Here is a 24,690-nt window from a genome sequence, read left to right as displayed (position 1 = left end):
GGCTGTAAAGATGATAGCCACTTTCGGCTAAGAGTCGGCTCCCAACAATTAGTGAAGATATATTTTTCAACCACAGTTACCTGCCACAGAGATCCTAAGTTCAAAGAGGTTCCAAGCCCATCGCCGACCTATGCTGTAGTTTCTGAGTGCTTCCTCCTATGCCTACTGTGTCCTTCAGCACCAGCTCATTTCCCAAAGTTCTTTTCTTTCATTGCACAAGTAATGAGGCCTGGTGGAACCCTTGATCAGACTGAACCCTGTGCTGAACCCTGGAGCTCTAATAAATACCTGAAACTATGTTTAAAATCACCAGTAAAAAGTAAATAACACAGAGCTTACCTCGAGTTTATCACAGCAGCAGTGCTCGAGGTCAACAGAAAAACATGAGGGAAGTTCAACATGGAATCTGAAGCAAACCCTGTCCTAAAGGAGTAAAATAATCATCTTTGGAAACATAATTATACTTCTAAACCTGTAACTGTGATGTATACATCAGGGAAAGTCAACATCATTAGCAAATTGCCAATTGTGAGTTACTACCCATCATCTGGATGCTTGCTTAAGGTTGTCTGTGGTTGTTGAGAATTGATGGGAATTTTTTTTTTTTTAATGTAGGATGCTATAGTTATCCATGAAGTCTATGAAGAAGGTGCAGCAGCCAGAGATGGAAGATTATGGGCTGGAGACCAGATATTAGAGGTACCTCATTCTGAATTGCACTTTATAACAGAGAACATGACTGATCTTGGTCCATAGGTCAAATTATCTGTCTTTTACTCAACTGTTTTTTCATAATTTCTCTTCTGTGGATCAAAGCCTATATCAGATTCTCTCCCTTTTCAGTGTTCATTGAACAATTCACTGGCTTAAGTTCTTTATCTAAATCTGAGAAAATGTTATTTTAGTGAAAAAGAAAGTACCACTTATAGCTCTATTATTTTAATATCAGACAAGATATATCATATTCCAACTTGATTTTTTTGTCTCTGTTATTTTTTACTAAATCCCCTGCTAAAAACATACATATGGACACATACTTCAGCACACACCTGCAATTTTAAAACTTTGTCACCATAAATCATTTCCTTGGTTTTAATAGACCATTTATAAAGAGGAAAGCCATGCCTCGTCACTTTCATTATGTAAAATCTGTCCCTTTAGATGCATCTAGTACTTACCAAACACTGAGCTACTTGACCAAACTCTTTAATTTACCTGACATTTAGAAAAACTGCTAAAGCTTTTTAAAAGGTGCCGGGGAGCAGAAGAGATGGCTCAGAAGTTAAGAGCATGTACTGTTCTTCCAGAAGACCCAGTTAGATTCCCAGAGCCCGTGTTAAGCAGCTTACATTCTAGGGAGAATCTGACACCTGGCTGTCTGAGGGCATCTGGACTCACATCACACACCTATACACAGACAGACATGTCCATATACATAATTAAAATAAGAAAAATCCATCTTCAAAAGGAGGAGAAGTAAAACTCATGAACTGAGATAGCTTCCACTGATGAGATTAATATGTTAATAATAAATAAATAAATGGTGGCACAGTGGGCCATGTGATGCTGAGGGACACATGAGCAGGATGCCATTCAGTTCCAGGCAGTCTGGTAGGTGGCACTAAAGAGGTTTTCAATGATGGGAGACTTTAGCATCTATTTCTTTCATTGGATGAATTTAATGGAATAGACTTTATGGCAAGTATGTGCAGTTTTTGCTTTCTATCTTTGATGTAGCATATTATGAATGACCTCATAGAATTTTATTTCTCTCATTGTTGGCTCATTTCTGCCTTCCAAGAAGAAAGCAGAGGTGTAAGTAAGAGGAAGACCTAGGTGTGAAAGGTGAGGGGAGAATCCAGCCTAAGTGCAGATTAGGTTCAGGTCATGTTGCAGGGCTTCTCTGCAGGCCTTGGTTCTGTGGCACCCTGGCTTGGGCGTATCCCCAGTGCACTTATTAAGGCACTAGTGGATGAGGCAAAATAACAAGGAGGACATCTTTGACAATTAGCATGGATGCATTTGCAAACAACACTGGTTTTTAGTGATCAAAATTTTGGAAGACTTCTGGTCTCTGTTTTATTCTTCCTAGATTTTCTAGTCAGTTGGTGTTGTCATAGATGACACTTCAAGATTAGGAGCTTCAGAGTTGACTCAGCATTTCACAGCATGGGAAGACTATAGGGCCTGTGGTCGATTACTAGTATCCACAACCATCTGTAACACAAGTGCCAGGGGATCTAATGCTCTCTTCTGACCTCTCTGAATACCAGACATGCATGTGGTACGTAGCCATGCATATAGGTGAAATACGGATACCTATTCTTTTATCACGGTATCCACAGACAAAGGAGAGTATATGAAATAATTTTTAAATGCAAATATGTATACTTGATTTTATATCAACTATACTTCAACAGAATTTTTCTGCTAAGCTTGGTGGTACAGGCTTATGGTCCTAGCATTCAGGAGGCTGCGTGAGTTTAGAGTCTGCCAGAGATTTAGAGTGCATTCAAGGGCAGGGTAGTCAACTTAGTGAGATTTAGTTAAAAACAAAAATGTAAACAAAAATGTTTTTTAACATTTATTCATCTATTTTCCTATAATGTATATGAGCACACATGTATACATGTGCTACAACACATATGTGGAAGTCAGAAGACAGTTTATAGGAGCTGGTTTTCTCCTTCCATCATGTGAGTTCCAAGGATCAAACTCAGGTCATCAGAGTTAGTGGCAAGTGACTTGACCTACTCAGGCATCTGTCAGCCCAAATTAAGCCACTTGTAAAAGAGAACCTCATATAGTATCTCAAGCTAGCCTCAAACTCACAGTATAGTTGAGGCTGGACTTGAATTCCTAATGCTCCTGCGTCTGCTTCTCAGTTGTCGGCTTACAGAGAGTAGCCACCACACCGGTAAGAAACATTTAACATGCTGGCCACATGGCTCAGTGGGAAGGGGCTTGGATTCAATTTTCAATACCATTTTTTAAAAACTACTATCTCTCTTTATTAAAGCTGCTTTCCTGCTTTCTCCTGTAAGAACATTTTCTGCTCTGTAGGAGGGTCCTCGTCTTCTGCCAGCTGGTCTGCCATGGCTGTAATGATGTCTGTTCATAACCATTTATCTCATTGGCACAACAGAGTACCTCAAAAAGCAGCTTAAGGGAAAGGGCTTATCTGGCTTGCAGCTCCAAAGATACTACCTGTGGCCGGAAGCGTGGTGGCAGGAATGAGTGACAGCTGATCTCCGTGCATCCAGACGCGGAGCCAAGAGCAGTGCTGTGCTCAGCTCACTCGCCTCCTCGCTCAGCCTGGGACAGCAGCCCATGGAATAGTGTCACCCGCATTAGGGTGGGTCTTCCTACTTCAGTCAACCTGATCCGGATAATCCACAAACTTATAATCCAAGGTTCATCTCTTTAGTGGTTGTAGATCTTGTCAAACTGATAATCAATATTGAATATCACAGCGTCCTAATGTTAAAATTAGGATAAGTCAGATTTTGTTACAGAGACACCACCAAATAATTGTCTAAAACTGATTAGCATGGACTGTCTTCTTCCCGGTGGTTTTTTGTTTTTTTGTTTTTTGTTTGTAGGCCAGTCCTTTCTCTCACCCTAACTTACTGCTGTCTATAACCTGTTTAAATGGGATCAGAAAGAGAGTTAATTCCTGATTTTCCCCATGAACTCATCATAAAACAATAAGTAACCAAAGCCCTAGTGTGGCCATGGTTCATCCACTTCCCATGTGCCATCCTACTGAAAGGATGTGACAGTGGCACCTCCAAGAGCCCTTCTCAAACATGAGGCTGCTCCTACCACCCCAAGGTCAGTAAGCAATGCTGTGAATAAGCCTGCTTTTCTAAGGAATGGGAAGTGATGCCACAGTGCCCAGGTTGCACAGCACTGGTTGTCTCATCATGCCGCCTGAGCACGTGGAAGCCAGGCTGAAGTCACTCTGAACTGAGCAGGTCCCTTAGTGCCTGAATTTGGTAGAGACTGCCTGCATAATGTTAGAGTTCAGTTACAGTGCCTTCAATTGTCTGTTTGCTGAGGCCTTTGAGATGGCTTAACGAAGTCCACAGTCAGTCCTTGAGGTTAGTTACCTTGTGTTTTAACTAGCAGAAGTGGTCTTGTGTGCCATCTATTGGACCCTACAAAAATAATCTGCTCAGCTTTCCTAGAGACACAGCTTTCCCTCTGTTCGGTGGGTTTATTCACTAACAATGTGCAAGCATTCAGTGACCTGAAGGGATAGTGCAGGGTCCTACACAAAGGGAGACAGCTCTGCAGTATTTCCTCAGCCCACCCATTTCTGTCCTGCAGTAAACATGCCTGTGTTTACTGCAGCAGATGAAGGGGTTGAGTTCAAAGGCAGGCTTCACCTTCCTGGGCCATGCAGGGCTATATCAGAGCAAGGTGTGGAAGTCATGTGTCAGAAGCTCTTCTGCTCTTGCCTCTTCCTGGCCATGTAGGAGCCAGGCTTCCCTTTGTTTGGCTCTTTGCCAAGATGTGACCTTGAGGGAGTGGCTAACAACACTGAGTCCAGAGCTACCCTGCCCCTGAGTTTCTTCTTTATAGAGATTCAGTACTCATATCAATCATTTAACTTTGTGGCACATCCTCTAATAACCTGTTCACAGGCTCACGTAGGATACTGCCTGGCAAAAGGACTGGAATAGAAATACTGTCTTGGTTAGGATGTGGAGAGATGAGTCAGTGGGCTGTGTAAGAGTGAGGGCTCCTCAGCACCCACAAAAGTATCAAGTAGGCATGGCCTGTAATCCCAGCCCTTGAGAGGTGGGAACAGGATCCCCATAGCAAGCTGGCTACTGAGACTAGCCAAATTGGTGAGTTCTGGGTTCAAGTAGGAGACCCTGCTTCAATATATAAGGTAGAGAAAGAACAGTAGAAGAAGATACTCAGTGTCACATCTGTCTTCTATATATGCACACGCACATGCACGCACATGCGCCCGCACACACACACAAACACACACACACACACATCTGTATGGGAAGAAAAAAGCTTGGGTTCAAACGTCAACTGCTCCTCTACCTGTTAGCTATGTGACTGGTCAAGGTCCATGGTCTCTCCATGCCTTGTTTTCTTCATCTGTAAATGGTAGTGATAGCAGTGTATACTGCAGAGAGTTGGTGTAAGCAGTGAATAAGTAAATATCCATAACAATAATAACAAAAACAACATGATGCCAAGACAAAAATAGATACTCAGCTATAGGCAAAATATATACTCTGGAGGAAAAACTTTAAAAACCTTAAAAAAAAGCCTGGATATTCACTAGATTCTTGTTTTACCTTATCTAAAAATATCAGTTCAAAATACATCAAATACCACTGTGTTACTTTGAAAGAGAATGGCCCCATGGGCTCATATGTCTGAATACTTGGCCCCTAGTTGGTAGAACTGCTCGGGAACATTAAAAGGTATGGTCCTGTTGGAGGAGGTGTGTCACTGGGGGTGGGGTTTGAGGTTTCAAAAGCTCATGCCATTCCCAGTTAGCTTCCTCTGTGTGCCTCCTGTTTGTGGATTAGATGAACGCTCCCAACTACTACTCCAGCACCAAGCCTACCTGCCTGCCTGCCTGCCGCCACACTCCTAGACATGGTGGCTATAAACTCACCCTCTAAAACTGTCAGCCCAATGAACTCATTGTTGGTCTTTAGAGCAAGTTCCAGGACAGCCAGGACTCCAGGACTACATAAAGAAACCCTGTCTTGAGCCGGGTAGTGGTGGCACACGCCTGTAATCCCAGCACTTGGGAGGCAGAGGCAGGCAGATTTCTGAGTTTGAGGCCAGCCTGGTCTACAGAGTGAGTTCCAGGACAGCCAGAACTACACAGAGAAACCCTGTCTCAAAAAAACAAAAAAAACAAAACAAAACAAACAAAAAAAAAGAAACCCTGTCTTGGAAAAAATGAAAAGGAGAGAGAGGGAGGGAGGGGGGGGGGGAGGGAGGGAGGGAGGGAGGGAGGGAGGGACAGAGACAGAGACACAGACAGAGACACACAGAGAGAAAGACAGAGAGAGACAGAGAGAGACAGAGAACTGGAGAACTGAAGCATCCAATTAGAAAGCTTCTGCATAGCAAAGGACATACATAACCAGAGTGGAAGAGAGAGTGAGAAGAAATCTTTGCTTGCTACTTATACAACAGAGGGTTAATACTCGGAATATTTGAAGAACTAAAAAATTACATGCTGAAAGACCAAGAAATCCAGCAAATAAGTTTGCAGGAAAATTGATGGAACTGGGCGGCATCATGTATGCAAAATAAGTCAGACACAGTCAGGTATCACGTTTTGTCATGTCCAGGTGGGAGAAAGTCATGCAAGTGGAAGGGGGACTATTTAGGAAGAGAAAGATCAGGAAGAGGGTTGGGACAAAAGGTAATCAGGGGATGAATGTGAACAGAGTACATTATGTGTGTGCATGAAGATATCACAAGTGTATGCTCGTGTTCACTAATAAAGCAGGAGGCGGGGGATCCATAATGACTGGCATTACAAACACTATGGAAATAGGTCGGCTATGATCTCCATATAGCAGAGCAAGAAAATGGGGCTCAGAAGGGTCCTGAGCTGCCCACATCCATGTGACTTGTCAAAAGAACTGTGGCTTTGCTGACTGTCCCCAGCATCTTATGTTCTCTGGTGGTGGACCTCTCTGTGTCCCTGCCATCAGATTCAAATGAGAAGCCTTCAAGAGCTTCTTTGAAGCTGTTGGAAACACCTGTCTTTTATTTCCTTCTGGGCCACTTCTAAAGATGATGTGATCTGAGCAATTAAGAGTGAGGAAGCAGCCAGATTTGTAACAGTGCAGGCCTTTAATCCCAGTACTCAGGAGGCAGAGGCAGCAGGTCTCTGAGTTTGAGGCTACCCTGGTCCGTATAGCATATCCAGGACAGCCAGGGCTACACAGTGAAACGTCTCAAAGAGCCAAAGACAAAAAGACAAATCAAAAAGAGTGAAGATGTCAAGTATAACAGTAAACAGCCCCCAGATACTACCTGGGCTGATAACTGTTCTAACTACATCCCTTCAACGTCAATAACTAAATAAATAGGGGTGCGCACACATCACACACATTCACATCTACCACATACCCATCATCTACACACTCCACACACACACACACACACACCACACACACAAACACCACACACACACAACACATCCACACACACAGTCACACACACACCACACATCTATACATACATGCACACATATACCCCCCCACACACACACATACCAGCTCTCCTAACTCCACAGTGAAGCTCACAGCTGTGTAAATATATACGACTAACACCAGCCCACCCTCTTCTTTGTGGGGTAAGGTCTTTGTGTGAGAAGCAGCTCATACCCCTGATGCTCACATGGTGTGCTCTGGGAATGACTTGAAACTTTGTTGAGATTTCTCACTGGTTGGATCAAGGAGCAGCAGCAGGCTGAAGCCTCTGCTGTAAGCCACCCGTCTCAGGATGGCTGTTGTTACAGGTTAATGGGGTTGATCTGAGGAGCTCCAGCCATGAAGAAGCCATCACAGCCCTGAGGCAGACCCCCCAGAAAGTGCGGCTAGTGGTATACAGAGACGAGGCACAGTACAGAGATGAGGAGAACTTGGAGGTGTTCCTTGTGGATCTGCAGAAGAAGACTGGCCGAGGACTAGGACTGAGCATTGTTGGGAAACGGTAAGGATGGGTGTTCAAGTCCAGGTCAGCCTTTCCTCTTCTGCTGATGAGTTTTGAAAACATGTCATGTTGAGATACGACTGGACTCAGTGGGCACACCTGATTCCAGCTGGGCTTCTGACTCTGCGCTCAGCCCCACAGTAAGGAGTAGAGTAGCTACCTAGGGCAGTATCTATGGGTTTCTCTTACACACTTGGGTACAGAGCAACTGCAGAGACAGTACTCAGCTGCTTTCTTTCTAACTGGGGACATCCAAAGCAGAGAATGGTGGTTCTCTTTTGGGTTGCTTGTTGAGATAGGATCTCACTGTGTAGCCCAGGCTAGTTTCAAACTCGCAGCAGTCCTGTCTCAGCTAGGATTACTGGTGTGCACCACCACGCAGTGTTTTTCTTTACTATCAGGTGATAGGTAGATGAGGTGACCCTCATTCACCATCTGTATTGAAGGTTTAGTTTGAAAAGAATGTTTATATTCCTCAGCATGAAGCTTTCCATTATAATGGATCAGATGTATCTTTGATGGTTCACAAATCCTTTTGACAAATAATTCCATAATTCCTTAAAGGTTTGCTTGCAGATGTTTATTGCATACTTTTTGCAGTAACCAAGGAATAGAAGAAATGTATAGCACATCATCACACACACATTCAGAACACAGTTCAAGAATGGAGTTATATGAAGGAATTTCTGAGCTGCTTGTAAGAAAACGACAAGAGTGTTGTGACCTCAGTTCACAACACAAACTTCAAAACACAGACTTGTTCTTGGAATATGCTTTTGTGTTTCGCCCAGGTACAGTGGATAGGAGGAAATTTACTTCAGCTGTTGTGGTTCACGTGCCTCTATGGAAAAACCATCTTTTGCCACATGTGGCTTGTCCTTGTGATTAAACACCTTACTCAAATGACTCTTCTTAACCCTCAGGATACAAACTGTCTGATGCCCTGAATAAAGTTGGCTATTGCATGAGACTTCAGTTCACCTCACTTTTAGGCCCGACTCTCCCATATTGATGCCTCTGACTACAGTGGTAAACATTTAATAAGTGAAATTACAGAGCATCCACAGAATAGTAGACGCTCATTAAAATGAGGATGCTTCAGGTGCTAATGAAGATCAGTAGATGTGAAGATAGCCCAGTTCCAGACCACATACAAAGTGTGTGTGTGACCTCAGCACACCTTCCGTAAAAAGTCAATTGCCATGGTATACACTCAATAATAATAGCAATAGAAACAATAGCAATAATAACAATGATAATATAAGACCGCCTACAACTGTAATTCACATCTCTGGAAGCCAGATCACCACAACTTTGATAATAACCTGGACCTAGTAAGTTCTAGGATAGCCTGGGCTACAGAGTTAGACCTTCTTGCAAAAGAGAGAAAGCTGGAGTTACAAATGGTTCTGAGCTACCCAGTATGGGTGCTGGAAACATAACTCAGGACCTCCTCAAGAATAGTAGATGCTCTTCAGTGCTAAGCCATCTCTCTAGCTCCAATATATCCACTTTTTAAGCTCTTCAATTTTGAAACAAATTTATTCAGCAAATAAAAGAAATTAAGACTGCAGATAAGAGGCTGGTGGTAGGCCAGGCGGTGGTGGCACACGCCTTTAATCCCAGCACTTGGGAGGCAGAGTCAGGCGGATTTCTGAGTTCGAGGCCAGCCTGGTCTACAGAGTGAGTTCTAGGACAGCCAGGGCTACACAGGGAAACCCTGTCTCCAAAAAAAAAAAAAAAAGTAAATAAATAAAAAATAAATTACCATTTTGCTTCACTAAAATCATACACACACACTCACTCACCAGTGCTTGTATCAGAGGTTTATACCACCAATAAAAATAGAAGTACAGTAGGCAAAAATGGATTTACAATACATAGCACAAATGGGCATAATCTAAGCATAAAGTCTATTATTTAGAAAGTTAGTGGATTGCATTGGACTTGATGGATTGGTTTTAGAACTTCTGAGCTTTAGTTCTTAGATCTTTAGTCTTTATAAAGAATGTCGAATGTTACTTAATAACTAACTGCCTATGCCAGTCCCACAATGCTTGGTGATGTTAACAGGAGTGGGAGCGGAGTGTTTATTTCCGACATCGTGAAAGGCGGAGCCGCAGACCTCGATGGGAGGTTAATTCGAGGAGACCAGATCTTGTCTGTGAATGGAGAGGACATGAGACATGCCTCACAGGAAACTGTGGCCACAATCCTGAAGGTGAGTCCCACCTTCCCACCTCACTACGTCATTCAATGCTCACAGAACTGTCTCAGTCCGCCTCAGCTTAGTGGATGTTTTCACTATGTTCTTACAAAAAATGTAACTTGTGATTGTTCCAAATGCCCACCGGATTTAAAGGAAAGCTATCGTGATGACTAAGCAGACAGAGGAACCTGCCTGGAGGTTTGAGGCAGTTCCTCATGCTAGCGAGCATTCTGTCACACTTGGTAATCCAGCTCATTGGACAGAGTGTGCTCTCCTAGAGCAGGGAATCCATCCCTCCCCTCTGTATTAATTGACCCCAGCTTAGTGCTAGAAGGAAATGCTAAAGCTCATCTAGACTGGTTTCTTCATTTAAAACTCTGCTCCGGCAGGACGCTCCCAGCCTGCGCTCTGGCGAGCTTGTGGAAGCCTGTGGCTCAGACATCTCAGCTTAGGGCTCTGCCTCCTGGAACTCTTTGGTTGCAACCAGTGGATCTTAAAACAACTGTGGAAGTTTGTGCAGACAGAGAGTTTGTTTAATAATCGTGTCCCTGGTACAGCTACTCTGCAAAGAGTCTGGATTTGTGAACTGTCTCCTGTTGGGTTTCCTATCTGCTGTTTCCCACATCCTGACTGTTGTGTTCTTTATGATCACTTTGTCAGAAGAGAGATGGAAGGGAAGAAAGGCACACTGGTATCAAAGGCATTTAATGCATTTGAAACTGCTGAGTTTCTGTTTTGTTTGGGGTTTGGATGACTGTCTCCTTTTTGCCCGTTGACCTACTTACCCTCTGGTAAGCCTGCACTGGAGGCCTGCACTGAAGGCCTGCACTGAAGGCCTGCACTGAAGGCCTGCACTGAAGACCTGCACTGGTGTTTTAGATCATAAGTGCTGCCACATCTCACTTCTGATTTTCTTGGCTTCCCAAGTGTGTCCAGGGCCTTGTCCAGCTGGAAATTGGGAGACTCCGAGCAGGTTCCTGGGCCTCCTCGCGGAAGACCTCACAGAACAGCCAGGTTGTTGATGTCTTCCCAGCAGACTCACTTTTGTGTGCCTGCTTGGGGGGAAGTTTCTCATTTCATATATGATTATTTAAAAACGATGTCTGCCGTCCTGCATGTTCACAACACTAGCTTTAGTGTGCTTTCGTGTGTTTAAAATAAAAATGAAAGGTGGGGTGGAAATTCATTAAGACATTTTTCTCTCCTTTACTGCCTGTGTTTCCTTAGAACCATTTTTTTCTCTCAGTGTGCACTATTGCCTGTGCACACATGTACACAGCTGTGTTTATTTTTAAAAAGGAAAAAAAAAGTAACATCTGGTGGCAATTTGACCCTCATTAGCACAACATTGTTCTAGCCATCCAATTAAACATTGCAATAAAGTTAACTTGTGAATAGTCACTCACACATGCTGAGGGCAGTTAATGGTGCACTCCTAGGAGAGCAAAGTCTGGGGGTTGGGGTTTCTCTCACGGCAGGGAGGTATTAGTTATTAGGTATTAGTGGGTGACGTTTTGTGAGTTAGCAAATATATTTATTTGCAAGACTGATGTCAGTACCACCTTTTTAATGAAGTATTTTCACGGTAATTTGTGTGCGCATGTTATAACGGCTGACACACTCAGTGACTTCTCTTAGTCCCATTTGGCACATGATTCAGCTGTAGAAATTTACATGCAACCCCCTAGCCCTTTTTTTTTTTTTTTTTTTTTTTGAGGTTAAAGTGTGCCTAGTCACCTCATAGCTACAGCCTCCCCATAGCCTAAGGTGCCTAGGATTTGTGGTTGGCATAGCTGCTTCTGCAAAGCCCTTAGCGGCTTTGCCTCATTAGCATGAGATATGGGCAACAAAGAAATCATTGAGGGTCAGTGAGTCGGTGCTTAAATGCACCTGCCACCAAACCTGATGACCTGAATTTAATCCCTGGAACTCCTGTGGTAGAAGGAGAGAACTGACTCCCAAAAGTTGTTCTCTGATCTCCATGTTGTCTGTGTGTCATAGTATGTTGTCACATACTATGGCATGTGCTTCTACACACACACATGCATGCACACACAAACATAATAAAAGAATCTTACATCTGTGTCATTGATCAGACAGGATCATAAACTAGCTGCTTTGACTTCAGGAATTTTCAAAATGGCAGGTGGAGAGATGGTTCAAGGTTTAAGAGCACTGGCTGCTCTTCCAAAAGGACCCAGGTTTAATTCCCAGAACCTACATGGTGACTCACAACTGTCTTTAACTCCAGTTCTAGGGAGTTTGACACCTATACTCACATAGATATGAGCACATACATGTAAATACAATTTCAAAAAAAAAAAGAATGTTCAAAGCAATCAAACCTAATCACAATGTTAAATACAGATTCTCCACCCCACCCCCAGCTTCTGTAATTAGCAGATAACAGAGACACACAAGTGAACAGTCAGGACTCATGGAGACTTAAGTTGACAGACAGTAGGAGCTGCAGTCAACAGTCTGTCTCAGGCAAACCTGTCTGGTGGAAGACTCACCTGTCTTGAATGGTTCCATTGAAGTCTCTCACACAGGAGATGAGAGTACAGTGTGAACCATACTAGAGGTAAAACTGTTCTTCCCCCTGGGTGAACAGTTGAGGTGGTAGATAGACTGGATTTATTACTACATTGTAAGTTTGTACAGTTTGGTGTTTAATGGTGGTTAAACGTAACTGCCGGTTCATAAATTTCTATGCACCATATAAACTGGGCATGGTGACACGCACCTGCCATCCTAATACCCAGGGAGGTAGAAGGAGGAGGATCACATGTTCAAGGTCATGCTCAATGAGATAGCAAATAAGGTATGGTTAACTTAGGTCACACTAGACCCCTGTGCCACACCAAAGAAAAGTGAGTCTATCGTAAAGTATTCAGGTGTCTATAACCTATAGCCAAGTGAACTGTAGAAGATGAATTAACTGATGAGTAGAAGGTATGTGATAAAGTACATGTAGGGGCTAGAGCGTTGTCTTGGGGTTTAGACCACTTGTTATTCTTGCAGAGGACCCAGGTTCCATTCTCAGCACCCACATCATGGCACATGCTGATCTGTAGCTCCAGATCCAGTGCTTCAGGCAGGTCCACGTGGTGCACATACATCCACATGGAGCAAAATGCTTAAATGTAGAAAATGGAAATTGTAGACATTTTTTTTCATTTTATTTTATTTTTATGAGGGAGACTCTCAAATGTACGTCCAGGGTCAGGATCCTCTGGCTCCGCCTCCTTAGTGCTGGGATTGTATGTGTACATGTGTGTCATGAAAATGTCACAGATTTTCAATTATGAAATCTAAGTATAGCTATCATTCTTATAACTTTTCTGCTCACTTGAAATCTTTCTTATTTCAAAAATATTTAAATGGTTTAAAGATTCTTCCACAATTAAATAACTGATCATTAAGCTGTGGTGGGTAAAGCACCTGTCTGACATGCATAGAGCCCTTATCCTTAGCAAAAAAAAAAATAAGAAAGAAAAGAAAGAGAGAAAGAAAGGAAGGAAGGAAGGAAGAAAGAAAGAAAGAAAGAAAGAAAGAAAAGCTTCAGCCAGGCATGATGGCACGCACTTATGATCTCTGTTCTCAGAAAGATCTGAGTTCAAGGCCAATCCATATTATATAAGAAGACCCTGTTTCAGAACCAAAACACATTGTAATTTACCAAATGGTAATAGTGATATGGTCTTAAATTTTCATGACAATTGAGCACAGACTTGATAGTTGGGTAGAAAAATTAGAGATGATGTGCTCTACATTAGAAAGGGCCTTTGCTAATGTGTGGGATTTGGATAGTCACTAGCTGTAAGTGACTTTATATTGTAAATCTCAAGTATATATCTAAGTGAGTGAAACAGTTAAATTCGGGTGTAACAGGCTGGCTTGACCCATTCTGGATATAGGACAGTGTTCAGAATATAAAAGCAAGATACCCCTAAAATCTGCTCTTTCCTCTTGACAGTTACTGCTTTCTTTAAAAGTCTGTTCTCAGTCCCCTTTCTGATGATTTAGCTTCACACACTTGGCTAAGCAAGACATGAGCTGTAGTTTGGGTCATGTTGGTTGTTCCCTCAAAGGACAGGGCCAGTCACTGAAGGCTATAACACTAGCAAACTAGGAAAATGCTTGATTTCATGTGCAGCAAAAGCAGCTCGAATAACTGTCTTTCTACCATGACTGAGATGTGAACATCCACAGTGGGGAACATGAGAGCGAGTGTTTAAATAGGACTGGGTAGGGAGGGGTAAGCACAGTGATGAGTTTTGTTTCTTGACTTTTACAGAATGGTCTGTAGATGCCTGATGACCTCAGCCCCTACAGACTCAGATTAAGGGTGTGTCTCTAGGGCTATGCCTGTACATAAGTGACCACAGTGTCTCCTTTTCAGGGGGATCAGCACAGTGCACACAGCAGCTGTCGGCCTTCTTTTGCCCCAGTTATCACCAGCCTACAAAACCTGGTTGGCACAAAAAGATCTTCAGATCTTCCCCAGAAATGTAAGTTCGAAGTGAGCCTAAGGTACTTTGTGTGGTCTATTTCAAGAGGAAGCAGGAGAAAGGTTCACAGATCCCATGAGCAACAGAAAGGCAAAAACTTAAGAGTGCATCAGAAAGTGCAACTGTTTGTTTACAGAGAGAACATGAGTGCATTATAGGTACCTGGAGTGGGTGAGAAGTACACATGCCCTGGAGAACAGAGTGGAGGGAGACAGGGTTCTTTTTTAAGGCCCTCTTGGGTGAGGGTTATCTTTGAGTGTGGCAGAAAAATGCACAGTGAAACATAAATGTATTGTTCTGCAGCTCTGAGTAACTATGTTTCAGGCCATTGCTATGCAGCCCATCAGATTTGGTCAGACCAAACGATTATGGCCACATCTGTCCACACCAGGATGTTGCCCCTGCAGACTCAATTGGGTCCTGGTGCTAAGGAAGGGTGTACCCTGCTTGCTTTAGTCTCCTTTTTGAAAAACCTAGACAATTGCTGCTGTCTTTATGGGAGGGAGTGTTACACCTTGGCATATTAGGTCTGATCATAAGCATTAGTGAATGGTCTTACTTCTCTACCCACAGGCACAGAGGAGGAACCAAGGACTGTTGAGATAATCAGAGTAAGTCTCTTGTTATTTTGATTCTACTTTGTACATTTTCTCTCTGAATGTAATTTACCAGATTATATGTTATTCCAAGTTAGTAAAGTAATTAAGTAGCAGAAATAGACTTTTTAAAAGTAGATTGAAACATGTAAGTTTCATTGTGAATTTTTTAGTATCTTCTTTTAATTGTGTGTGTGTGTGTGTGTATGTGTGTGTGTGTGTGTGTGTGTGTGTGTTTAAATTTCACACAACAGAATGTTGGACATTCTCTCGTAGCTCATCTTCGTACCTTGCTGTGTGAACTTGGAGCCTTGTCAGCATTCTTCACAGCAGAGAACATGATTGTTCCTGGTTATATAATATTTACTCCATTGTCTGGGTGTGCCTTTTTAATCATCTTCCTTTCATTAAACAGTTAGCATATTTCTTTTTTCTTTTTCTTTTTCTTTTTCTTTTCTTTTCCTTTCTTTTTTTTTTTTTTTTTTTTTTAGGTCTGTGTATGAGTGTTTTTTGCCTCATGTGTGTCTGTGCACTATGTGCTTGCCTGGTGCCCACAGAAGCCAGAAGTGTGGGCCTTGGGTCCTCTGGAACTGGATGAACTACCACATGGGGGCTAGGAGTCAAACCCACATCTTCTACAAAAATAGCAAATACTTTAACTGTTCAACATTTCTCTAGCTCTCATGTTTAATTTTTTACCTTCTATAACAAGCATTGCTATGTGTATGTTTTTCCCTATATTCTGAATAATCACCTCAGGATTAATTCCTAGAAAAGAAGCTATCAGGTCCAAAGCCATGCCTGGGGCAGGGGTATAGCTTGGTTGCAGAGAACTTGGCTGGCATATGTGAGACCATGAATTCCATCTTCAGTCTCTTATTAAAGGCTTTGTATGTGTTGTGAATTTGCTCTTTTGAAAAGATCCTGTGAGGTTTATTCCAGTTCATATGTTTTCCCATGCTGATTTTCAGCTAATGTGTGCTCTCTGGAATATTAGAAAGTAGACTTTGGTTCATTTCCTGAACTATGAACCTGAAGTTCAAGAGTAGTGCTAAGATTACAGTCCTGTTGTAACCAGAGTTAGCAACTGCAATAGGGTGGATGGTTCCTGCTCTGCTCTGCTCCCTGGATTCAGTCATAGCTTGTGCTCTGACACTTGCTCAGTGACTGTTTATTTAGTAGACCTGCCTAACAGAATATTAGAGACTGCTGTCTGAAACAGCAGATGTTAATTCCCCCACAGTTTTAGAAGTGAAAAGTTCGACATTAAGGTGTAGGGGTATGACCTTGTGGAAGAAGGTGTTGTCACTGGGGGGTGGGCTTTGAGGTTTAAAACCTCACACTAGGCCCGACCAATGTCGCTGTCTATCTGTCTTGTGCCTGTGAATCTGATGTAAGCTCTCATCTGCGGCTCCAGCACCGTATCTACCCACTTGCTGCCGTGCTTCCCACCATGATGCTCATGGGCTGACCCTCTGAAACTGTAAGCCAGCCTCCAGTTACATGCTTTCTTATAAATTGCCTTGGACATGGTATCTCTTCACAGTCATCCAAAAGTAACTAAGAGCAGGAACTCATACCATCTTCTGGCTTCTTCAGGCCCTGCACATATGTGGTACACAGATGCACATGCAGGTAAAACACTCAAACACATAAAATAAAAATAAATGACTATCTCCTAGAGTTTTGCACAGAGGGCATTGCTGACTGACTGATGCATTTGGAAAGCATTTACAAATGCTCTGTAAACAGGATAGAAGTGAGGCACTGCAGTGATTCTAAGTTATGGCAGGGCAGCACTAACGATAACAGAGTAATCGATGTGTTTATGTCATCTAGGATGTGGGCTGTATGTTTGTGTATTTGCATGCATACACATACCACAGCTCACAGCTTACAGTTGTCACAGGACAGCTGAGGGAGTCAGCTCTTCCCGTCCACCTTGCTGGGCCAAGGTCTCTCTGATTTCTGCAGCTATGCTGCCTACTCTAACCAAATAGGCCCATGAGCTCCTAGGCAATTCTCCTGTCTCTGCCTCCCATCTTTCTGTCCAAGGGCTAGAAGTTCATGAGTTTAGGGATTTGAACTCAGGCCAGGCATGGTTTTTTATCTTCTGAACTATCTCCATGGCCCTAAGGTAGAGCCTTTTGCCTTGTTGGTGACGTTTCATTAGATTTGGGCTCTAGGGATTAAAGCTGGAGCTTCGTGCATACTAAGGCATGTTCTACCATGAGCTCCTCCCAGCCCCCACAGGTCTGTTCTCTTTGTATGAACTCTCTGAGATGCCTTCTTCTGCTTTCTAGCTTTATTAACCTATAATTGATGAACACTTAGCTATGGAGGGCATTGTTTCTTTTTTTATTTTTTGAGTCTTACTGTGTAACTCTGGCTAGCCTGGAACTTGCTGTGTAAACCAGGCTAACCTGCAACTCATAGAAATCCATTTGCCTCTGCCTCCAGAGCCCTGGGGTCATGACCGTCTTTGGTTCTGAATATTTTTAAAAGATAAGTTTGTGACCGTGTAGGTCTCTTACCTCAAGAGTAGTATTTATGTCTCCTGCCTCTGTTGTTTTATTTTCCATTGCTGGGATCCACCCAGGAGCCTGGTAGGGGCCATGCATATCTATATAAAACAGTGTTACAATGTTTGCTTTCGACTGTCCTACAGAACATTGAGGGGCACTTTACATCTTCCTGCATGTTGACAAGCATGAGATTTTATCCTAGACCTCATGAATATTAAGTTGTGTATATCTACTCTGAAGAATAATGTTGCTTATGCTTTTAGCAGGGAAATTGGAAGGGAAATTTTCACTTGCCTTTGTAATGATTTTTTTGTTTGTTTGTTTTGTTTTGTTTTGTTTTTCTCTGTGTAGCCCTGGCTGTCCTGGAACTCACTCTGTAGACCAGGCTGGCCTCGAACTCAGAAATCTGCCTGCCTCTGCCTCCCAAGTGCTGGGATTAAAGGCATGTGCCACCACCCCCCGGCCTCCTTTGTAATGATTTAAAGCAAAGTTTAATAATCAAAAATTTTGGTATACTGGTTGAAGGCTCTTCTATACTTAGTAGATTAGTGATAATTCCCCACATTTGTGCTCAGAATTCGGGATCTGTTTCCACTCGGCATTTCCTTCCTGATTACCCAGCAGCCAGGGAAGCCTCTTTCAGTCCCTCTGGCTGGAAGGGCAGGGTTTGCATCAGAATGTCAATAGTTCAGCCACCTTTTCTGCTCCGAATCTGACCCGGATTCCCCCTCAGAGCAAAAGTATACCTAACACACAGGCCCATGAGCGTGCATACACACACATACACACATACCTGAGCACTCACACACACTGCTCACGTGCACACACACACACTCACACTCATAGGCACACAAGTGCATGAGCTTGTACAAGCACACACAGAAGTATGCGGTAAGCCTGTGTGGTATACCCCTGCTGTAACTTCTGCAGATTTTCACTTTCCACCAGTTAGTTTCTCTTGGTTACAGAAGCTATGGGCCGTTGTTATTTGCATTTTGACAAGACTTTCCCATTATAGTCAACAAGAGCAGTAGATAGACTTGGTTATGAATGCCAGCCTGCCAGAACTGCAACTTGTCATTTGTTCTTTCAGTCATTTTAAAAATATTAATCCTCCTAGGATGGGAGGGACAGGGTGGGACGAGAGCCAGATCTCTGTTCAAGGTCCATCTTTACAAAGATTTTCGCTACTGCTTTACTTCCCTCTCCAAACTGTTGTCACAACAGTGGGCACCCTCTAAGAGCCTTTGTTTAGTGCAGGCATGCAGCTCTTTTGAAGCCAAGTGTGTTTGTTCACACCCAGAACATGATATGTGTGGCAGTTTAATCATAAACACCATATGAGAACACACTTGCCAAGCCTGCGTCAAATTGGCCGCTCCACTGAGCAGTAGTGAAGGCTTTTGTTTTTTAATTTACTGCTACTATTGGCTTTTATTGAGCCTCTTCTGTAGGCCAGGACATCACTGTGTTATCTTATTTATACTCAGATTATCACCATGTACTGTGCAGTCTACTTCCCTGTCTTGTACATAAGGATGGAGGCTCACAGGGAAGAGCTTCTCTGAGGCCCCCACGCTACCTGACTGCAGAAGCTGACACGGGCCTTTTTGATGCCCTACATGCAGCTCCCATATTATCATGGAGAGGTTTTGTTCAGTACAATGTAAGGACAGACTGTCTATGCCTATTATTAAATACACAGGCCTTCTATTTTCTCTCTTTGTAGGAGCTCAGTGATGCCCTTGGGATCAGTATCGCTGGAGGAAAAGGAAGTCCTTTAGGAGATATCCCAATATTTATTGCCATGATTCAGGCCAGTGGAGTGGCCGCACGTACCCAGAAACTTAAGGTAAGATTCCAGTAGATTAGCAGAAGGCTGACAGTGTGTGTTGGGTCCAGAAGGAGCTTGTAACTATAGAGACCTTGTTTAAAGTTGGAATTGCAAAAGCCATCAGCTACCCATGCTGAGGACAGACTACATTAGCAAGACTGTAGACCTGAAATTCATTAAGTCCCTGGACACATAAAAATGTTGTTCTTATCAAAGCTTCCAGTGAAAGAAGGAATCCCAGCCTCTTCCAGCTCTCTCAAGACCTTTTAGCATCTCGTTTACCCAAATTGGTTTGTAACTTAGATTTGATCTTGGAATATTCCCCTAACTGAAAGTATCAATTTTTTTCTGTTGTCCCTTAATTTTAACTGAGATATAAAAATTAAGCAGAAAAGCCTTGGCTTCCTCATTGGAGCTTCACTGAACAGTTAATTTGTGCACCCCACTCTTACTGGCTACCAAAACACAGAGTGACCTGCGGCGCCTTATAAGTAATCAAATTGAACCCCTTCTTGTCTCTCTGATTGGGCTGCATTTGGGAAAAACCATTAAAAATTCCCCACACTCCACAGAAGCCAGCTCTCAGCAATGAGGCAGATGGGAAATATACCTTACAAAGAGTTATAGGCATTCTTCTCAAATTTAATTTTTCTTAATGATAGTGATTTTCTTCCACTTTTGTCCTTCCAGGTTGGAGATCGGATTGTAAGCATTAATGGGCAACCTCTGGATGGACTGTCTCACACAGAAGCTGTTAATCTCCTGAAGAATGCCTTCGGGCGCATTATCCTGCAGGTATTGCGATCAATGGAGAACCAGCTGGCAGAGGCAGATAAATGACAGCAGGAAAGACAGAGCAGGGCGGCACTGGCTGTCAGCATCGCCACCCAGCAGGGTGCTTGTTGATGTGAATTATGAAGGTTGAAAGCGAGAAATTATTATTTTTATTCAGAAATTCTTTAATGCCACCCATACAGGCATGAGCAGGATTATCTGAAAGTGTAACAAGGGGAGAAAAATTACTCTCAGCTTCATGTGATAAATCAACAAGGCTTTTAGCTTCCGCCATTCTTTTGTAAATTGAAGTTTGCTACGAATAGGAAATGATTTCTTTTCTTCCATCTAAAGGCTGTTTCTGGGCAGCCCGTGCACTGTTTCCTGTCCCTTTAAAGACAGAGAAAATACAATGCTCTTTCTCCTGTGCCGTGAATGGTTGCCAGCACCCTGCAACTCTTACTGCATAGCAGTCATCAATTAAGGCAGACAATTATTGATCTGCTGTGGCCCCATGAGCATTGTCAGAGCAGCAGAGAGATCCAGGAGGAAGTAGAAGCAAAATGTGCTGTTAATTTCCCCTCCCTCCATTGCGGCCCTTCACTTGTCTCTGAGATTGATGCCGTGCAGAGACTGGAGAGGCAGCGTACTGGCAGTGACTTTCTTTAATAAGCGCCCCTAAAGTGAAGGATTATAATCACCAGACTTCTGAAAGAGGCAGTATAAAATGATTTACAGGTAAAAAGGATAAAACCCACAGCCAGCCTCAGGTAGTTCTAGCCTTAGAAGAAGAAGATTGAATAGAAAACCCACAACATTTGAGAGAAGTGATGTGTGGGGCCTGGCTCTGAGAACTCAGTGGTCTAGGTCAAAGTGACAATGCATTTAGCAAGGTACACATGGTAGGGGCCGTGAAACACTGCCTGTGGTCTCAAAGAAGTTGATGTAATAGCCAGATATTATTTGGGTCCTTGAGTGTCTGCTGAATAGCAACAAAACAGTGCATAGCCAACCGCAGCCCTGCTTCTCCCATGATGTGTGTGGTCCTCATGCAGAGTGAACATGTCTGGTCATTACTCCATTCCTGCTACAGGTGCTTTGCCTTTTGTTTCCCCATCCTTCCAGTTCTCCTGACCCCTAGAGTACACCTCTTCAGTCTCAGCTCTTCATCACCAGAGGCAGGAGACAGCAGGGCCTCAGTGGGAACATGAGCAAGAAGAAGGGGCTCTCTCTTAAAGTCTAGTATTAGTGATAGTCCTACACGCTGACTAAATTCATTCAGCTCCACCTTTTGCACAAGGATGCGTGACACAGGCTGGAGCTGAGACGTAGCTCAGTGGTAGAACACTGCATGGCATGCACAGAACCCTGAGTTAAGTCCCTGCACCCCTCCGCCCCTGCCCCCCAAAAGACTACATTTTAAATTACCTTGGAAGACGTGACACCTCTCAGCAATGGGGGTGGACAGGAGGATTCAGAGTTGGAGACCACCCTGGGCCTCATAGTGAGTTCAAAGCTACCTTTGGTTACAGTTCAAAGCCAGCCCTCGGGCACTTGAGATACTGTATTTAAACTTAAAAAAAAAAGTCAACAAAAACTTAGTTTTAGAAACTGAATTTGCTGGGCAGTGGTGGCACACACCTTTAATCCCAGCCCTTGGGAGGCAGAGGCAGGCGGATTTCTGAGTTCGAGGCCAGCCTGCTCTACAGAGTGAGTTCCAGGACAGCCAGGGCTACAGAGAAACCCTGTCTCGAAAAACCAAAAAAAAAAAAAAGAAACTGAATTTGGTGCCAGATCTATAATCCCGACTCTCAGAATGTTGAGACCAGAGGATCAACATTCAAGAGGACCAGTGTTCAAGGTCAGTCTTGGTGCTATAGAAAGTTAGAGGCAAGTCTGGACTGAAACCTTCTCTCACAAAAACAAAGGTCACAAAGGAAACATGTTATTCTTGCTAAATTGCTTCTGTCAGTGTACTTTTTAAATATAGTTCTTATAAAAGGCCTAGGGAAATGGCTCAGTAGTATGAGCATTGGCTGCTCTTCCAAAAGACATGGGTTCAATTCCCAGCACCCAGATGGTGGTTCAGCCTCTGTTACTCCAGTTCTAGGGGGATCTGGTGCCCTCTTCTGGCCTCCTTTGGCACTGCCTGAACTTATTGTACAGACATGCCCACAGGCAAAACCCCTATTGAAACCAAAGTGAAATAAGTAAATACTTTAAAATTTTATTTAAATGTTTTTACAACGTAGAAAAAGTACCTTTAATTTATTTCAGATAAAGCTATAGAAGAAGAGTGACTATGTTTGCCCATTCTGAGAGCTGTTTTGTTTGATTTGGGATTTTCTTTCAGACAAGGTCTCTCAATATCCCTGGCTAGTCTGGGATCCTTCTGCCTCAGCTCCATAGCACTGGGATTTCAGGGCTGTACCACACCGCTTACTCTCCATAGCCTGTTTCTGAAAGAGGGCTTTATTCCTTTTCTGTTTCTGTGTTTTAAGAAGAGAGTGACATTTGATTTGAAATGGCAATCATGTTAGTTGCTGTTTTCCTTCCTCATCTGCACTCTGAACATCAGTGGACCCACAGAGTCCATAGGTGGGATAGTCACACTCAAGAATGTGGAGCTTGTGTGGCTACAGACACGATAGACATGGAGCTTAGCAACGTCCACTCTCACGCGCCTTCCAGTCACATGGTGTTTGCTTCCATTGAAACACCCTGGGACACAATTATATGGCAGCTGCGTCATCACTAGGCAAATTGTTTTCATTATCAGACAGGCCATTGGCAGGGAAGTTAAAAAAAAAAAAAAAGTCCAGGTAATTGTGCCTGGTGATATGGGAAAGAGACGTGTATATGTATGGTTTTGTATACATTTGTGCAAGACAAAGGTCGTTACTCAGTTCCACCGTCAGCATGCCCAGCCTGTCTCTACCTCTTTAACCTAGGGATTAGAGCCACACACCACTACTTCTTTTTTACATGGATACCAGAGAGTGAACTCGGGTCTGCATGATCAAGAGGCAAGCACCTTACCAGCTGAGCCATCTCTCCAGCCCATGGAAAAGACTTACAGTGTCTCACAGAAAGCCATCAGCAAGTGCTATTGGCACAGGAGAAAGCTCTGGCCCCTCTAAGTAGAAGGAGTAGACGTCGCTGCCTCTAAGGCTGGTGCCTGCTTATTGACAACTCCAGACTGAGCAGCTGAGGTTGACTAGGCTGCTTGAGATGTTTCTAACTGTTCCTACTTTTATTTGCTCCTTGTAATTTGAGAATTGTCTCGCTCAGCTCTTTCAATATGGAATGACTATAGAACTGTTTTTAATCCAGGTATCATACTCTCTGCTAGAAAAATTTTGGTTTTGCTTTAAGATTTATCTTTTTTTTAACTTATGTATAAGTGTGTATTGTCTGTCTGTCTGTCTGTCTGTCTGCCTCGTGTCTTTGTCACTGTATCTTTGTGGGTAAATACCACATATGTGCCCAAGGAAGCTAGAAGTGGGTATTGGATCCCTTGGAGCTGGAGTTACATGTAGTTGTAAGTCACCTGATGTAGGGAAATGAACTCAGGTCATCTACAAGAAAAGCAGGTTCTCTTAACCAGTGAACCATCTTGTCAGCCCACTAGGAAAAATAATTATTTCTAATTTTTTACCTTTCTTTGAGGACAGAAGAAGGGAAAAAACATGTCAGGCACTTCTGTCATGGACAGAAGTTGGAGAGTTGGGCTTTGTAGCATTGAGGCAACATTAATTAAACAGATAACCCAGACTGGCCTCACTATTTAGCTAAGGCCATCCTTGAACTCCTGATCTCAGTATCCCGTTCTCCTTTGTCCCTGATAATGTGCTCTTGATGGTATTGTGATGTTAGGAACACTGGTGTGGGGACGCCAGGCAGCCTCATGGCCAAGGAAGCATGCTGCACATGCTCAGAGCTGCAAACGAGAGCAAACTGAAGCTACCTGGACTTCGCAGTGCTGACGCTCCTATTGCCTGACACACTGCACTTGTTAGGTACTGGCTGATTAAATAAATCGAAATGCAAGAGAGGGATCCCAAAGCCTAGGAACAAGTTTGGAGATCAGAAGAAAATCTTTAAATCAAAGAGATAATGATTAAGAGTCTCTTTATGAAGTAGTTCTTCAGGTCGCCTTCAGGAGCGTCCTCCAGAGCTTGTGGGACTAACAGAAAAGGCTGCAGTGGTGGATGGGTTATTAAGAGAGCATGGAGAAAGAGCAGGACACGTGGCTCACCCAGAGAGCACTCGCCTGGGTTCCATCATAGAACCATCCGGGAGTGAGGGACCAAGCAAGGGGACCAAGGGATTCAGCCAAGAAACCTGATGTCCCAGAAGTAGAAGTTGTAAGCAGATGGGGTTGGGGGAGAGGGTGTTGTGGGTTTGGGCGCCGGGGGGTGCGTTGCTCCGCCCGGCCGGCAAATTAAAGGAATTTAAAGATCTATTAATCAGAACACATATTAAATAATAAAAGAATAATAACTACCTAGACTTTACGCTT

At 43.3% G+C, this 24,690-nt stretch overlaps 1 protein-coding gene across 2 annotated transcripts in view; it reads left to right on the top strand.

Annotated features, from left to right (window-relative positions):
- The window catches only part of Patj (PATJ crumbs cell polarity complex component), a 299,188-nt gene that overhangs the window by 252,867 nt on the left and 21,631 nt on the right, over positions 1–24,690 (top strand). For both annotated transcript variants that reach the window (XM_028778758.1, XM_028778759.1), the window contains 8 exons: positions 616–699; positions 7,523–7,716; positions 9,790–9,937; positions 10,853–10,939; positions 14,331–14,439; positions 15,013–15,050; positions 19,290–19,412; positions 20,085–20,189. In XM_028778758.1, coding sequence (XP_028634591.1) covers positions 616–699; positions 7,523–7,716; positions 9,790–9,937; positions 10,853–10,939; positions 14,331–14,439; positions 15,013–15,050; positions 19,290–19,412; positions 20,085–20,189 — 888 coding nt within the window. The remainder of the gene's footprint in view (positions 1–615; positions 700–7,522; positions 7,717–9,789; positions 9,938–10,852; positions 10,940–14,330; positions 14,440–15,012; positions 15,051–19,289; positions 19,413–20,084; positions 20,190–24,690) is intronic.

This window comes from Grammomys surdaster, unplaced genomic scaffold (genome assembly GCF_004785775.1).
Source record: "Grammomys surdaster isolate TR1022 unplaced genomic scaffold, NIH_TR_1.0 341, whole genome shotgun sequence".
NCBI lineage: Eukaryota > Metazoa > Chordata > Mammalia > Rodentia > Muridae > Grammomys > Grammomys surdaster.
The sequence above is the reverse complement of the archived record's forward strand: the minus strand, read 5'-3'. Positions and strand labels throughout refer to the sequence as shown.